The sequence below is a fragment of the Sus scrofa genome, chromosome 1 (genome assembly GCF_000003025.6).
Source record: "Sus scrofa isolate TJ Tabasco breed Duroc chromosome 1, Sscrofa11.1, whole genome shotgun sequence".
NCBI classification, from domain to species: domain Eukaryota; kingdom Metazoa; phylum Chordata; class Mammalia; order Artiodactyla; family Suidae; genus Sus; species Sus scrofa.
The window spans coordinates 180,201,177-180,217,621 of NC_010443.5; the positions used below are offsets into that span (position 1 = coordinate 180,201,177).

Consider the following 16,445-nt stretch of genomic DNA (forward strand, 5'->3'; position numbering starts at 1 on the left):
TCAAAATAAGTGCAACGGTTAAAAAAAAAAGCTATATTAACAACAAAAAAATTAAGAAAAGTAAGGAATCAAAACTGTGCTACGAACCTAACAGAATTAATAAGAAAAAAAAGATCTTTGGAGCTTAAAACTGAGCATCAAATTCCACATATTTAATAACTTCATGTGAATTTTTCCAAAGACTCAGGAAGTATCAAAATGATTAAAATGGTATATTATACACAGTACCCTCATCAAAATACACCTAACCATAAGCTTTTTTCAAGCTTTAATGTGTGAAATACACTATCAAAATGAATGCTTTGAAGAGTATATTACTTTGTTTTTTAGTCAAAGTGCACCTAACTATAAGTTTCCTCAAACATTAATTTATAAAATAGTTTAAAAGTCATAATTCCTACCATTTCATCCCGTGCTTCTGTTTCTTTTCTCAGAGGGGGTTCAAATTGTAATTTGTCAACTGCAAAATATAACAGATATTCACAAATTCTATCTTGGATTAATCTTCAAAGATAAATGTAGTGAGAAACATGTATGTTGGGGAGGAGGGAAGGGAGAGAGGAGAGGAAACAACAAAACTCTTAATTTTTTACTACAGAAGTACCCCATCCCTCGAGTTTACCAAAAGAAAGTAACAATCTGGTATCTTACTAACAACTCTACAAAATTCGTTGGAGTCAGGCAATTAAAGAACACGTTTTGTGTATATGAGATTTTTAAAATTAATTAAAAGAAGGTGACTCAGTCATCAAAACAGTGTGGTACTGGTATCAAAACAGACAGACAGACCAATGGAACAGAATAGAGAACCCAGAAATAAACCCTGACACCTATGGTCAATTAATCTTTGACAAGGGAGGCAAGAACATAAAATGGGAAAAAGGAAGTCTATTCAGCAAGCATTGCTGGGAAACCTGGACAGCTGCATGCAAAGCAATGAAACTAGAACACACCCTCACACCATGCACAAAAATAAACTCCAAATGGCTGAAAGACTTAAATATAAGACAAGACACCATCAAACTCCTAGAAGAAAACATAGGCAAAACACTCTCTGACATCAACATCATGAATATTTTCTCAGGTCAGTCTCCCAAAGCAATAGAAATAAGAGCAAAAATAAACCCATGGGACCTCATCAAACTGAAAAGCTTTTGCACAGCAAAGGAAACCAAAAAGAAAACAAAAAGACAACTTACAGAATGGGAGAAAATAGTTTCAAACGATGCAACGGACAAGGGCTTAATCTCCAGAATATGTAAGCAACTTATACAACTCAACAGCAAAAAAGCCAATCAATCAATGGAAAAATGGGCAAAAGACCCGAATAGACTGTTCTCCAAGGAAGATATGCAGATGGCCAATAAACACATGAAAAAATGCTCAACATCCCTGATGATTAGAGAAATGCAAATCAAAACTACCATGAGATACCACCTCACACCAGTCAGAATGGCCATCATTCATAAGTCCACAAATAACAAGTGCCAGAGGGGGTGTGGAGAAAAGGGAACCCTCCTGCACTGTTGGTGGGAATGTAAACTGGTACAGCCACTATGGAGAACAGTTTGGAGATACCTTAGAAATCTATACATAGAACTTCCATATGACCCCGCAATCCCACTCTTGGGCATCTATCCGGACAAAGCTCTACTTAAAAGAGACACATGCACCCGCATGTTCATTGCAGCACTATTCACAATAGCCAGGACATGGAAACAACCCAAACGTCCATCAACAGACGATTGGATTCGGAAGATGTGGTATATATACACAATGGAATACTACTCAGCCATAATAAAGAATGACATAATGCCATTTTTAGCAACATGGATGGAACTAGAGACTCTCATACTGAGTGAAATAAATCAGAAAGACAAAGACAAATATCATGACATCACTTATAACTGGAATCTAATATCTAGCACAAATGAACATCTCCACAGAAAAGAAAATCACATGGACTTGGAGAATAGACTTGTGGCTGCCTGACAGGAGAGGGAGGGAGTGGGAGGGATCAGGAGCTTGGGGTTATCAGATACAACTTAGAATAGATTTACAAGGAGATCCTGCTGAGTAGTATTGAGAACTACGTCTAGATACTCATATTGCAAGAGAACAAAGGGTGGGGAAAAAAAATGTATACATGTAAAAGTAACTTGATCCCCATGTTGTACAGCGGGAAAAAAAATAATAATAAAAAAATTCTAATATTAAAAAAAAAGAAGGTGACTAATCAAACAGTTTAAGGATGTTTCTATCTAGGCTACAGACACTGTTTTGAGCACAATTTAAACTACAATTTTATTTATTTACTTTTGTCTTCTTGTCTTTTTTTTTTTTTTTTTTTGGGCCACACCAGCAACATATGGAAGTTCCCAGGTTAGGGGGTCAAATCGGAGCTGTAACCACCAGCCTACACCACAGCCACAGCAATGCCAGATCTGAGTCAGGTCTGCGACCTACACCACAACTCACAGCAATACTGGATCCTTGACCCACTGAGCAAAGCTAGGGATTAAACCTGCAACCTCGTGGTTCCTTCATCGGATTCGTTTCTGCTGAGCCATGATGGGAACTTCTAAACTACAACTTTATGATAGGATGAATCCCCACCAAATTACGTATAACTATCTAAAAAGAACAAATAGTATTTGTCAAATTAAATATTTCTTTGGCATTCAGGTACCTAGTATTATATTTTGCTAAATGTGTATTTATTTGGCCTAATCAGACCAATTTTAGAATAGTCTTTGACTATTCCTAATATTTAATACTCTATAAGCCAGAGAATAGGAGGGCTTATTATCTACTCATAAAGAATACAGAATTTTAAAACTCTAAAATATGTGACTAAAAGACCAAAAAAAATTAAAATACACATATTTGCATTATAGAGACACAAGTTTCCTAAATACAATCTTAGTAAACAATATACACTAAAAAAGCACTTTCAAATAGGATCATGTTGTCTTTATCTCTAAAAACAAGATTTGTAAAGCAATACAGAGTATCTATGTAATTTATTACACTAAACAAAAACACTGACATAAAATTTTCAATGAAAGATATTCCATAGGGAGTTCCCGTTGTGGCGCAGTGGTTAACAAATCCGACTAGGAACCATGAGGTTGCGGGTTAGGTCCCTGCCCTTGCTCAGTGGGTTAACGATCCGGCGTTGCCATGAGCTGTGGTGTAGGTTGCAGACGCGGCTCGGATCCTGTGTTGCTGTGGCTCTGGTGTAGGCTGGGGACTACAGCTCCGATTAGACCCCTAGCCTGGGAACCTCCATATGCCGCGGGAGCGGCCCAAAGAAATAGCAAAAAGACAAAAAAAAAAAAAAAAAAAAAAAGTCTGAAAGATATTCCATAAAATATAGTATCTACATTACAAAGATAACCTAAAATAAAAAAATCCCACTTATTTATTAATCATTTACTTCTTAACATAATTTAAAGACATCTTAATTTAAGAACTTTTAACAATGGCCAAAAAAATGTCAATGAAGTTTTTGTTTCCTACCTGGGAAAAATGCTATCTGCTTCTCTAGTAAACTCACTTTTCTAGAACAGTTTCTACAGAGATTTGTTAAGACAATACATCTTCCTCAAAATCTCCATTTCTCTTATCATTCTCAGTCTTTAGGTAAGATGAAAAACAGAACTTTCAAACTTAAATTGGGTAAACTTTCAGGAATTCTTAGATCTCCTTAGCCTATAGTGGGGTTTTCTGCTGTTATCTGCTTGTTTGGAGTAACAGTGAGGTCAATTTCCTTAGGAGCTCATTAACTCTTTCCTAGTGAACCCAAAACTGAGTATCTTTTACTGGGAATACTGCCTCCAACTCCAGTTTCTACATTATTACAGACTAATATAGTTGAATTGTACAATACACACAGTTTTATATTCACACAAGGAGTGTTTTCTCTGAAATAACCTTTTCTTAATTTAAAACTCAGAAACTGTCCTCTGGAAAACTGTTCTCTAACCTCAATAAATAGAATCTTGCCAGGTACTGTTAACAGCTAACACTATGTACAACAGAGTATACATCCTTATATCCACGTCTCTCCATTACAGAGACATTGGCCAATTTAAATCAATGCAAGACTGTCCTTGTAGGACATTTCAGCCTGGAGACAACAAAGAATCTCCAGAAGCAATTGATTGCAAAAAGAAGACAGTTTCAGGCAAGTCTGTTGAATCAAGCTGATGACAACATGAAATGTTTCACTTATCCAAGACCGATGGAACAAGATAAGCAGAGACACTGATGGTCTCTTTAATGTGCATACTATAGTTCTTTATATTCTTAGCTACATTTGCTATTGAAGGTTTTGGATTGTTGACAAACACAGAGACGTGTTACCTCCTAATTATGATGCCTGTAGAGGCCTTCTTCTTTCTTTCTTTTCTTTTTTTTTGGTCACACCCGTGGCATGTAGAAGTTCCCAGGCCAGGGATCACACCTGTACCACAGAAGCGACCTGTGCCACTGCAGTGACAATGTCAGATCCTTATCCCACTACTACAAGGGAACTCTTAAGTCCTTATTCTTGTTGCTTTTTTTTTTTCTTTTTTGGGTGCCCCATAGCATATGGAGCTCCCTGGCCAGAGATCAGATCCAAGCTGTACTTGACATACACCACAGATGCAGCAACGCTGGATCCTTTAACTCACTGTGTCGGGCCAGGGATTGAACCTGTGTCCTGGTGCTGCAGACACTGCTGATGCTGTTGCACCACAGCAGGAACTCCTTGCTCTTTGTAGCCTTAGTCAGTCTTTGATATGAGTCTGATGTCTGGCTAAAATTTACTTATGAGTCAGCTAGAATCATACACTTAAACCAACAGTGGGCAGTCATTTTCTTTGTGGATACCTCTCATTTCCCTTTGGTGCCAGTTCTTTGTAATCAGTTTGTTTACTACGTAACTGGAATCAACCACTAAGTAACTTTTCAGATGACAAAAATTTTTTAAATATAGGTAATTTAGGTAATGCACCCGTATCTGGATCAGAATGAGAAAGTAATCTGTCTTGCCATTTATCAGGTGGGGAGGACAGACACAAGTTCAAATGCAAAGTCAAGAAGAAACAGTGTTTCTCCCAAAGATATGCTACATATGTAAAGTACCACATGATGACCCCCCGCCCCTAGAATTACTACTGCTTTCTGAGAAACACATTCCTCTAAAATCTTAGACTGGCAGAAATGTTGCTGTATGAAATCACATTCATTAAAATATATAATTCTATTCTTGCCTGGAGGATTTAAGTCACTGACAGAGAGAAGCAGCCTTAATTTCCAACCTAGATACAGAGCTTCAAATAAAAGGGTTTCTGAATACAGCATTCCAAGTTTCTAAGGAAACAGCCCTCTGAATCTATTTTTACAATATAGACCTCATGTTCAACTTTTCATTTGCAATTCTACTTTGCTTTAAATTTTCACTTAAATTTCACCTGAACTCCACTTTTTCCAAAACTCTCTAACTCTTCTTTTCCTATTTAATGGATGTGCCGTGGTTCCTCTGGTTTTTGTTATCTCTCACCACAAAAAATGAATAAATCTGACTTCATTGAACTATACGTTCAACTCTGGAGGTCTTAGATTAGGCCAGGATCTTAGATTATTTATGTCTACTAAAAATATACAGTAAAGATGCCTATAGTAGTCATAACAGCTAAAAACTGGAAACAAAATGCCCATCAGGAGTTCCCGTTGTGGCGCAGTGGTTAACTAATCCGACTAGGAACCATGAGGTTGCAGGTTTGATCCCTGCCCTTGCTCAGTTAACGATCCGGCGTTGCCGTGAGCTGTGGTGTAGGTTGCAGACGCGGCTCGGATCCCGCGTTGCTGTGGCCCTGGTGTAGGCCGGTGGCTACAGCTCCCATTGGACCCCTAGCCTGGGAATCTCCATATGCCGCGGGAGTGGCCCAAGAAATAGCAAAAAGACAAAAAAAAAAAAAAAAAAAAAAAAAAAGCCCATCAAGTGAAGAATGGATAAACTGTGGTATAATCATACAATGAAATATTACATTTTAATGTAAATAATGAACTGTTGTTTCTATGCATGACATGAATGACTCTCACAGACATAATATTGAGCAAAAGAAACCAGGCAGAAAGGGTGCATACTGGTTGATCCCATTTATGTGAAGAGCAAGATCAAGTAAAAACCTGTCTATGGTGACAGAGATCAGAAGCGTAAATAGCCTGGACAATGGGAGAGAAGGGGGATATAGGGAGATGGAAGGGTATGATTGTGAAGGCACAAGAGGGAGACTTCAGAGATTCTGATAATGTTCTATAACCTGATCTAGGTGGTAGTTTCATGAGTATACACATATTTAAAATTCATCATGCCATATACTTAAGCATTTTACTACAGGTAAGTTATCAGCTCAATTTAAAAACCTGAAACAAAAAACTGAGAACTAACCAGGTATGTATAAAAGTTATTATACAAATAAAAATAGACAAAACTACAAAACACTCCTGAAGACACAAAAGACTTGGGAAAATTTAAAGATAAATCAATCAACTCTATGATCGTATATCTGGTACTTGAAGTACACATAACTCACTCCTTGAAGACTAGTACTATGGACACTTCTAAGTCTTGAACTTGTCTCTGAAAAAGCCTATTTTTGTTAAGAAAACAGAATATCATAAAGATATCAACTTTCCTAAAGTTAATGCATAAATTTATGAGATCTCGAAAAACAATGGTTTTTTAAAAATTAGATAAGCTGATTCTTACATTGGGTAAAATACGATAACCAAATATTGCAATAAAAAAGAACAGCAACAAGGTGTGTGTGTGTGTGTGTGTGTGTGTGTGTGTGTGTGTTTGTTCATGTGAAGGAGCTGAGGGGCAACAGAAGGAGGATTATTTCTAACATATTTTAACAGGTATTTTAAAGACATAATAATCACAAGTATGTGACTGGCACATAACTAGGTATATTAATGCAACAGAATAGAATTTCCAGAAAAAGCCCTAAAATATACGTGGCAGTTTAGCCCATAATAAAGCTGGCGTATCAGATCTATTAGTGAACATATTAAATTTTTAATAAATAGCAATGAGGCAAATGGGTAGTCATTTAGAGCTAAACTGAAGTTTAATGCATATTTCATACCTTCTACCAAATAAATACCTTTTATCAAATATTTAAATACTTAAAAAATGAAACTATAAAAATAGAAGAAGAAACAGTAGGAAAATTCTTTCACAACCTTAAAATCAGGAAGGCCTTACTAAATATGACATAAAAACCAAAAACTACACAAGAAAAGATAAATTTAGACTACATTAATTGAATACTATATAGCTGCATAAAGAAAATAGTTTTATAATGGACCATCAACTTTGCTACTTTTCTGTCTAATATTTGAAGCCCAGACAGTTCACAGCTTAAGTACATTATCAGTAATCTGGAACTAACAGAGAGAGAAGATCTTTGATTCAACTATCAAAAGGCCTGACTGAAACAACTGATATGAGAAGACATTCTAACTCTCCATCAGTCTAGATTTCTAAAGGTAGATCCAGAAAGCTAGAAATATTTGGTTTCAAGAAAAGTCAGATTTAAAATGCTCACCTGGAATAATTCTAATTACCCTAAATACTTAATAAATTATCTTCCTCCATTACTGTTTATAATTTTTATTTGCTGCTTATTTTACAGTAATCTACTTTAAATCTGTTTTGAAACAATTATGGCTTTAAGTCATTAACTCATACTTAAAAATTCTTTGTAAATTTGTTCTTCTAAATTAATGTGACTAAACTGACAAATACTGTTAATACAAAATTTTTATGTGAATGATTTATTGAATAAAAATCAATTTCCCCTTTTAAATATACATTTTAGAGAATATTCATCTTAATGTCAACTTGTCTTTTTTATTTTTTATTTCTTAATGAATTTTTATTACATTTATAGTTGTACCATTTGTCTTAAAAAACTGAAACCAATCCAAATGACCAACAATAAAGAACTATTTGACTATAATACATCAACTCAATAAAATAGGGTAAAGCCATTAAACATGGTTATAAAGGCTAGGCTAATGTATAGAAAATACTTCTATGTTAAAATTTCAGTACAGTATAAATTCAGTCATGTAAATATATACATGAAAAAACATGAAGGAAATTCAGCAAAATATTATCTGTGTGTGAATGGATGCTAGGTGATATGATTATGGGCAATGTTAATTTTCTACTTGTTTTTCCTCTTGCAAATTTTCTGCAAGGGACACATATTACCTTCATAATTAGAAAATAAAAACTAATTATAAATCAAGGGAATTTCATTATAAATTAATTTAATTATAAAAACTCCTTTATTTTAGAGGTAGCCCATTACTTTAAAATATGTAGCTGCAGTTAGTCTGAGATTTTATTACTCTAAAAAATCCCATAAGAAAACCCACCTCAACCCTCCAAAACCACCAAATGAAAGTGTATACCAAACACATACAATTTATTTCTGAAGCTGTCCGTTCAGCTCTGGCATTCCTGTTTGTAGATCTAATGGTATGACGAATGATTGCATGAGGCTGTGGATATAAACATAATATACATACTTTTGAAAATTTCAGTGACAAAGTAGGAAGGTCAAACTGTCTCTTTTAATTAATGATTATTTATTGACAAGCATGATTACCAACTAATAAATTATAGGATAAACATTTTTTAAATGAACAATAAGGTACTTTAAAATTTAATTCATTTATTCCATGTTCATATTGTATAAAATACTGAAGAGATTCAAATAAAGTTAGGTGGAAATCTTATCTTCAAAAGAGGTTATACTCTCAGAAGATTAAGACATAGAAATACTTGTAAGATTAGACAATTCTAAGTGCCATTCATTAAGATTACTTAATAACGCCCGCGAGAGGAAGGAGAAGTGACCTCCACCTGAAGGGGTAAAAAAATTCTTTATAAGAGAGCTGTAATCTGATCTGAGGCCTTGAAAGATAAGTAGGTATTGGACGTGCAGCAATGTGGGAAAAGCATTTCAGACAGCAGAAAGAATATGAACAAAGTGATGCAAGAAGAAAAGGAAACTGCGGAGTGTTTAGGGGAACTGGAGTTGGTTATTACTTGGCAGCAGTGAACATTAAGTGAAGAGATGACAAAGTTGGAAAGACAAACTTGAGACTGAGCCAGATCACGAAAGCCTCTGAATGTCAGGCTAGGGCTCTCAATTTTATCTTGGCAAAAGAACTTTTTGGAGATTTTATAGAAAGGGAAAGGCATCACAAGAGTCAGCTTTAAGAGTAGTGTGATTACGTATGTAAGAGGGAATAGAAGGAAGAAATACCGCTATGTAGGGAGACAGGTAATAAATTAAGCAAGAAGGCTTGCCACTTCCATCCTTTTGTATAAGCTTCTCATCTTTTGAAACAATGCCTTCAGCTCAACTCCTGTCCACCGAGTTTCTGATGGCTCACTCTCATTCACTGATGGCTTGGACAGTGGTTCATATATATGTCTTTGTTTCCACTTTAAGACTCACCATCAGAATTCCTGTTGTGGCTTGGGAGTAACGAACCCAACTAGTATCCATGAGGATGAGGGTTCAATTCCTGGCCCCATTCAGTGGGTTAATGATCCAGCACTGCCGTGAGCTGTGGTGTAGGTTGCAGATATGGCTTGGAGCATGTGTTGCTTGTAGCTGTGGTGTAGTGTAGGCCGGTGGCTACAGCTCCAATGCTACCCCTAGCCTGGGAACTTCCATATGCCACAGGCGAGGCTCTAAAAAGACCAAAAAAAAAAAGAAAAAAAAAAGGCCCACCATCATTCCAGAGGACTTCAAGAGCCCATTGCTCTGGACTTAAGTTTTCTGACATCATCTCTAAAGACATCCTACCACACTTCATTGTAGTCTGTATTACTAAGATCATACCCTGTCATCAGCTGTTATGTGAATTTACACAATACCCAAATTTCTCATCCTTTGAGCTTACTCTCTCATTTACTCCCATTATATTTTTAAAATGTTCACAATGAAATCTCAAGTCCATCAATCCATTACTTTCTCACTCTCCAGATGCATTTCTCCCATCTTCACTTTTCTTCCCATTCAGTTTAGATCTGATGGTCCATAATTTCAAGCAATCTCTTGCATATATCTTAAACTCCATTTGGCCCCTGTCCTTCAGTATACTGGCATACCAAAATTACAACCCAGAATGAACTAAACCTTTGGTTTACATCTAGGATACCAATCACTGTTGGAGGAAAATTACATAGGAGACACATTGAAAAGTCATCTCATCTGAGGCTTCAATTCTGCCTACAAATACTTCTCTCATCATTTAACTCATCTATTCTCTCAATTACTATTTCACAATTTCACCACATTCTTCAAACCCAACCTCTTCATATTTTCAGATGACACTGCCACCTCACTCATAAAGCAAACATAAATTATCAAATAGGAGACAACTTCCAGTTATACTCTCAACTACCCACCTCTCTCATGCAAGGAAAGAAGTATTTATTTTCTTTTTTAAAACTGAAATATAGTGAGTGTATAATATCATATTAGTTTCAGATGTACTAATGATGTGACATTTGCATTCATTATGATCACCACTGTAAGTGTAGTAACTATCAGTCCTCATAAAAATTGATGCAATGTTACTGACCATATTCCTTATGCTTTATATTACATCCATGTGATTTATTTATTATATAACTGAAGGTTGATACTTCTTAATCCCCTTAACCTATTTTGCCCACCCCACAAATTTCCCTTTTGTGAAACACATGTTTCTTTTCTGTATCTGTTTTCATTTTATTTTGGTTTCTTAAATCCCACACATACCACATAAGTGAGATCATGTGGTACTTGTCTTTGATTTATTTCACTTAGCATAATGGCCTCTAGATCCATCCATGTTGTCAAAAACAGGAAGATTTCATTAAAAAAAATCTTATAGTTATATCTGAGTTGAAGATAATTGATCATTTTACCTATTTAGGTGGCACCTGCAGCATGCAGAAGTTCCTGGGCCAGAGATCAAACCCATGCCACAGCAATGTCAACACCAGATCCTTAACCCACTGAGCCATGAGAGAACTGTAGGGAAGATTTTATTTTTTGTGGCTAAGTAATATTCCACTGTGCATATGCGTATCTGTGTGTGTGTGTGTGTGTATACACACACACACACAATATATATATCCTCTTTAATGATTTATCTATCGATGGATACTTGCAATGCTTCCATATGTTAGCTATTGAATGCAGTGAACACAGATGTACAAATACCTCTTTTTTGTTGTTTTTTAGGGCCACACCTGCAGCATGTGGATATTCCCAGGCGATGGGTTGAATTGGAGGTATAGCTGCCGGCTTATGCCACAGCCACGTGGGATCCGAGCCACATCTGCGACCTACACCACAGCTCACAGCAACACTGGATCCTTAACCCACTGAGTGAGGCCAGGGGTCAAACCCGCATCTTCATGGTTCCTAGTAGGGGTCGTTAACTGCTGAGCCATGAAAGGAACTCTGAGATGTACATACACCTTTTGATTAGTTTTTATTTTCTCCAGGTATATACCCAGAGGTGAAACTGCCAGATAATATGGCAGTTCTGTTTTTAACTTTTTCAGGAATCACCGTACTATTTTCCATAGTGGATACATCAATTTACAATCCTACTGAAAATGCACAAGGATTCCCTTTACTCCACATCCTTGCCAGCACTCATTTGCTGTCTTCTTGATGTTAGCCATTATGACAAGTATGAGGTGGTATCTCACTGTGGTTCTGATTTGCCTTTCCCTGATGCCTAGTGATGCTGAGCATCTTTTCATGTGTCTGTTGGCTATCTACATGACTTCTTTGGAAAAATGTCCACTCATGTCTTCTGCCCATTTTTTGATCAGGTTGGTTTTTTTGTTGTTGTTTTTTTGTTTTGTTTTGTTTTTTGGTGTTGAATTGTATGAGTTCTTTGTGTATTTTGGATATTAACCCCTAATCAGGATATATCATTTGCAAATATCTTCTCCCATTCAGCAGATGACCTTTTTGTTTTGAAAGTTTTCTTTGAGATGTGAAAGCTTTTTTGTTTGATGTAGTCCCATTCATTTATTTTTTTCCATTTTTATTTTTATTTTTTGCTTTTTAGGGCCACACCTGTGGGAAATGGAAGTTCCCAAGCTAGGGGTCAAATCAGAGCTACAGCTGTCAGCTTGCACCACAGCCACAGCAATGCAGGATCTGAGCCACATCTGTGACCTGCACACCAGCTCACATCAATGCCAGATCCCCGACCTGAGCAAGGCCAGGGATCAACCCCACATCTTCATGGATACTAGTCAGATTCGTTTCTGCTGCGCCACAGAGGGAACTCCCTATCTGTTTGTTTTTGCTTTTGTTTCCCTTACCTGAGGAGATACATCTAAAAAAATCATTGCTAAAACTGGTGTCAAAGACCATACTACATATGTTTTTTTCTAGGAGTTTTATGGTTTATTTTTCATTTAATTGTTCAGGCTTCTTTATTTTTGTATATAATGTGAAAAAGGAGTCTGGTGTGATTCTTTTGCACATAGCTGTACAGTTTTCCCAATACCATGTATTGAAGGGTTTGTCTTTTCCACACTGTATGTTCTTGTCTCTTTTGTCATAGATTAAATACCTATATTAGTGTGAGTTTATTTCTGAGCTCTCTCTTCTGTTCCATTGATCTTTATGTCCGTTGTAGTACCAGTACCACACTGTTTTGATTACTGTAGCTTTGTAGTAGAGTTTAAATCAGGGAGCATGATACCTCCAGTTTTATTCTTTTTTCTCAAGACTGTTTGGGCTATTTGGGTCTTCTTATTTCCATACAAGTTAAAGAATTGTTCATCCTAGTTCTGTAAAAAATGTCATTCGTATTTTAATAGTGATTGCATTAAATCTGTAGACTGCTTTGGATAATATGGTCATTTCAACAATATTAATTCTTCTGATCAATGAGCACAGAATATCTTTCCATTTGTGTCACTATCAATTTCTTTCACAAATATAGTGCACCTTTCCAAGTACCAGTCTTTTACTTCCTTGGATAGGTTTATTCTGAGGTATTTTATTCTTTTTGATGCAGTTGTAAATAAGATTGTTTTCTTAATTTCTCTAATAGTTCACTGTTAGTGTACATAAATGCAACAGATTTCTGTATATTAATTTTGTATCCTGCAACTTTACCAAATTGATTTATTAGTGCTAATGTTTTGCTATGTTTTATTTTCAGCATCTTTAGGGTTTTCTATATATAATATCATGTTGTCTGCAAATAGTGATAGCTTTACTTGTTACTTTCCAATTTGGATTACTTTTATATCTATTTCTTATCTGATTGCTATGGCTAGGACTTCTGATACAATGTTGAATAAAAGTGGCAAGAGTAGGCATACTTGTCTTGTTCTTGACCTTTGAGGAAATACTTTTAGCTTTTCATCACTGATTATGATGCTGGCTGTTAAGTTTGTCAAATAAGGTCTATATTACATTGAGGTATACTCCCTCTATACACACTTTGCTGAGAGTTTTTAATATAAATGTTCAATTTTGTCAAAAGCTTTTTCTGCTGATCAGAATTTTTAGCTCCAATTTGTTAATGTGGTGTCTCACAAGGACTGATTTGTGGATGTTGAAAATCCTTAAGGAACTCCTTAAGGAGTTCCTGTGGCTCAGCAGGTTAAGGACCTGATGTTGTCTCTGTGAGGATGTGGGTTCAAACCCCAGTCTCGTTCAATGGGTTAAGGATCCAGAGTTGCCACAGGTTGTGGTGTAGGTTGCAGAGGTGGCTTGGATCTGGTGTTGCCATGGTTGTGGCATATGTTGGTAGCTGCAGCTCTAATCTAATTCCTAGCCTGGGCACTTCTATATGCCACAGATGTGGCTTTAAAAAAAAAGGAAAAAAAGAGAGAATATCCTTGTATCCCTGTGATAAATCCCACTTGATTACCGTGTATAATCCTTTTAATGTATTAATTGGGTTTGCTCATATTTTGTTGAGAATTTCTGCATCTATGATCATCAGCAATATTGATATTGACCTGTAATTTTTCTTCTTCCTTTTTCTTCTTTTTTTTTTTGTGTGTGTGTGGGTGGTGTCCTTGTCAATTTTGTTATCAGGGTGATGCTGGCCTTGTACAAAGAGTTTGGAAGCATTCTTTCCTCTGCAATTTTTTGGAATAATTTGGGAAGAATAGTTATTTAACTCTTCTCTAAATGTTTGGTAGAATTCACCTGTGAAACTGCTATTAGATTTTTGTTCGTTATTTTATTTATTTTTTTGTCTTTTTGCCTTTTCTAGGGCTGCTTCTGTGCCATATGGAGTTCCCAGGCTAGGGGTCGAATTGGAGCTGTTGCTGCCGGCCTACACCACAGCCACAGCAATGTGGGATCTGAGCCACATCTGGACCTACTCCACAGCTCACAGCAACGTTGGATCCTTAACCCACTGAGCAAGGCCAAGGATCGAAGTTCGATGGCCTCTAATGGAGCCACAACAGGAACTCCATTAGAAGTTTATCTTATTACTGATCAATTTCATTACTAGAATCCATCAGTTCATATTTTGTATTTCTTCCTAATTCAGTCTTGGGAGATTGTATGTCTCCAGGAATTTATCCATTTCTTCTAGGTAGTCTATTTCATTGGCATATATTTGCTTGTAGTATTCTGTTATGACTTTTAAAATATATTTGTTGTGTCAATTGTGACTCCTTTTCTATCATTTCTGCTTTTATTTGGGTTCTATTTTTTTCCTGAAGAGTCTGGCAAAGGCTTATCAACCCTGTTTATCTTTTTTTAAAAAAAATTCCTGGTGGAGTTCCCATTGTGGCGCATCAGAAACAAATCAGACTAGGAACCATGAGGTTGCAGGTTTGATCCCTGGCCTTGCTCAGCAGGTTAAGGATCCAGCATTGCCGTGAGCTGCAGTGTAGGTCACAGACAGGGCTCGGATCTGGCATTACTATGGCTGTGGTGTAGGCCAGTAGCTACAGCTCCTATTAGACCCCTAGCCTGGGAACCTCCATACGCCATGGGTGTGGCCCTAGAAAAGAAAAAGACAAAAAAAAAAAAAAAAAAAATCCTGGCATATAGGTGACTTACAATATTGTATTAGTTTCAGGTGTACAGCAAAGTGAATCAAATATACATAAACATATATCCATTCTTTTTCATATTCTTTCCCCATATACATTATTACAGGTATTGAGTAGTTTACTCTGTGCTATATGGTAGGTCCTTGTTACTCATCCATTTTATATGTAATAGTATATATGCGTATATATAGTGTGTCCAACCTCCTAATTTATCCGTTTGCCCCCTCCCATATCCCTTTTGGTAACCATATGTTTGACTGTGAAATCTTTGAGTCGGCTTCTGTTTTGTAAATAAGTTCGTTTGTATCATTCTCTATTAGATTCCACATATAAGTGATAATTTCATTCTTCAAAGAACCAGCTCAAAGTTTCATTGATCTTTTCCACTGTTTTTTGTTTTCATTTATTTCTGCTCTGCTCTTCATTATTTCTTTTCTTCTACTAATTTTTGGGGGTTTTTGTCCTACCTTTTCTAGTTCCTTTAGGTGTATGGTCAGATGTTTGAGATTTTTCTTATTTCACTAGGTAGACTTGTAACTCTATAAACTTCCTCTTTAGGACTACTTTTTCTCTATCTCATAAATTATACATAGTTGTGTTTCCATTTGTCTTCAGGTATTTTTTTGATTCCCTCTTAATTTCTTCAGTGAAGCAGTGATTGATTAGTAACATACTGTTTAGCCTCTATTGGTTTGTGGGTTTTTTGGTAACTTTTTTCTTGCAGTTGATTTCTAGCTCCATACTGTTGTAGTGTGAAAAAATGCTTGATATGATTTCAATCTTAAATTTATTGAGACTTGTTCTGGGGCTTATCATATGATCTATCTTGGAGAATGTCAAAATTGAATAGCATACATATTTTGCTGGTTTTGGATGGAATGTTCCAAGTAAGTGCATCTGATCTAATGTGTTGTTGAAAGCCAGTGTTGCCTTCTTTCTGGATGATCTGTCCATTGATGTGGATGGTGCATTACAGTCCCCTACTATTACTGTGTTGTCAAAATCTCCTTTTACATTTGTTTATATTTGCTTTATATATTTAGGTGCATCTATTTGGTGTGTATATATTTACAACTGCTATATTTTTTTGGATCAATCTCTTGATCATTATGTAAAGTCTATCTTTTGTTACAGTGTTTGTTTTAAGGTCTGTTTTGTCTGATACAAGTATTGTTACTCTAGCCTTCTACAGATATCCTTTGGCATGGAAAACCTCTTCCTATCCCTTTACTCAGTCTGTGTCTTTAGATCTGAAGTGAGGCTTTCATAGGCAGCACATTTATGGGTCTTGTTTTGTATGCATTCAACC

At 36.1% G+C, this 16,445-nt stretch overlaps 1 protein-coding gene across 4 annotated transcripts in view; it reads right to left on the reverse strand.

Moving 5' to 3' along the window:
• MAP4K5 (mitogen-activated protein kinase kinase kinase kinase 5) overlaps positions 1-16,445 on the reverse strand; it is a 135,065-nt gene that overhangs the window by 36,750 nt on the left and 81,870 nt on the right. For all 4 annotated transcript variants that reach the window (XM_021101533.1, XM_021101543.1, XM_021101550.1 and 1 more), the window contains 2 exons: positions 8,493-8,571; positions 402-460 (listed from right to left, as the gene is read on the reverse strand). In XM_021101533.1, coding sequence (XP_020957192.1) covers positions 402-460; positions 8,493-8,571 — 138 coding nt within the window. The remainder of the gene's footprint in view (positions 1-401; positions 461-8,492; positions 8,572-16,445) is intronic.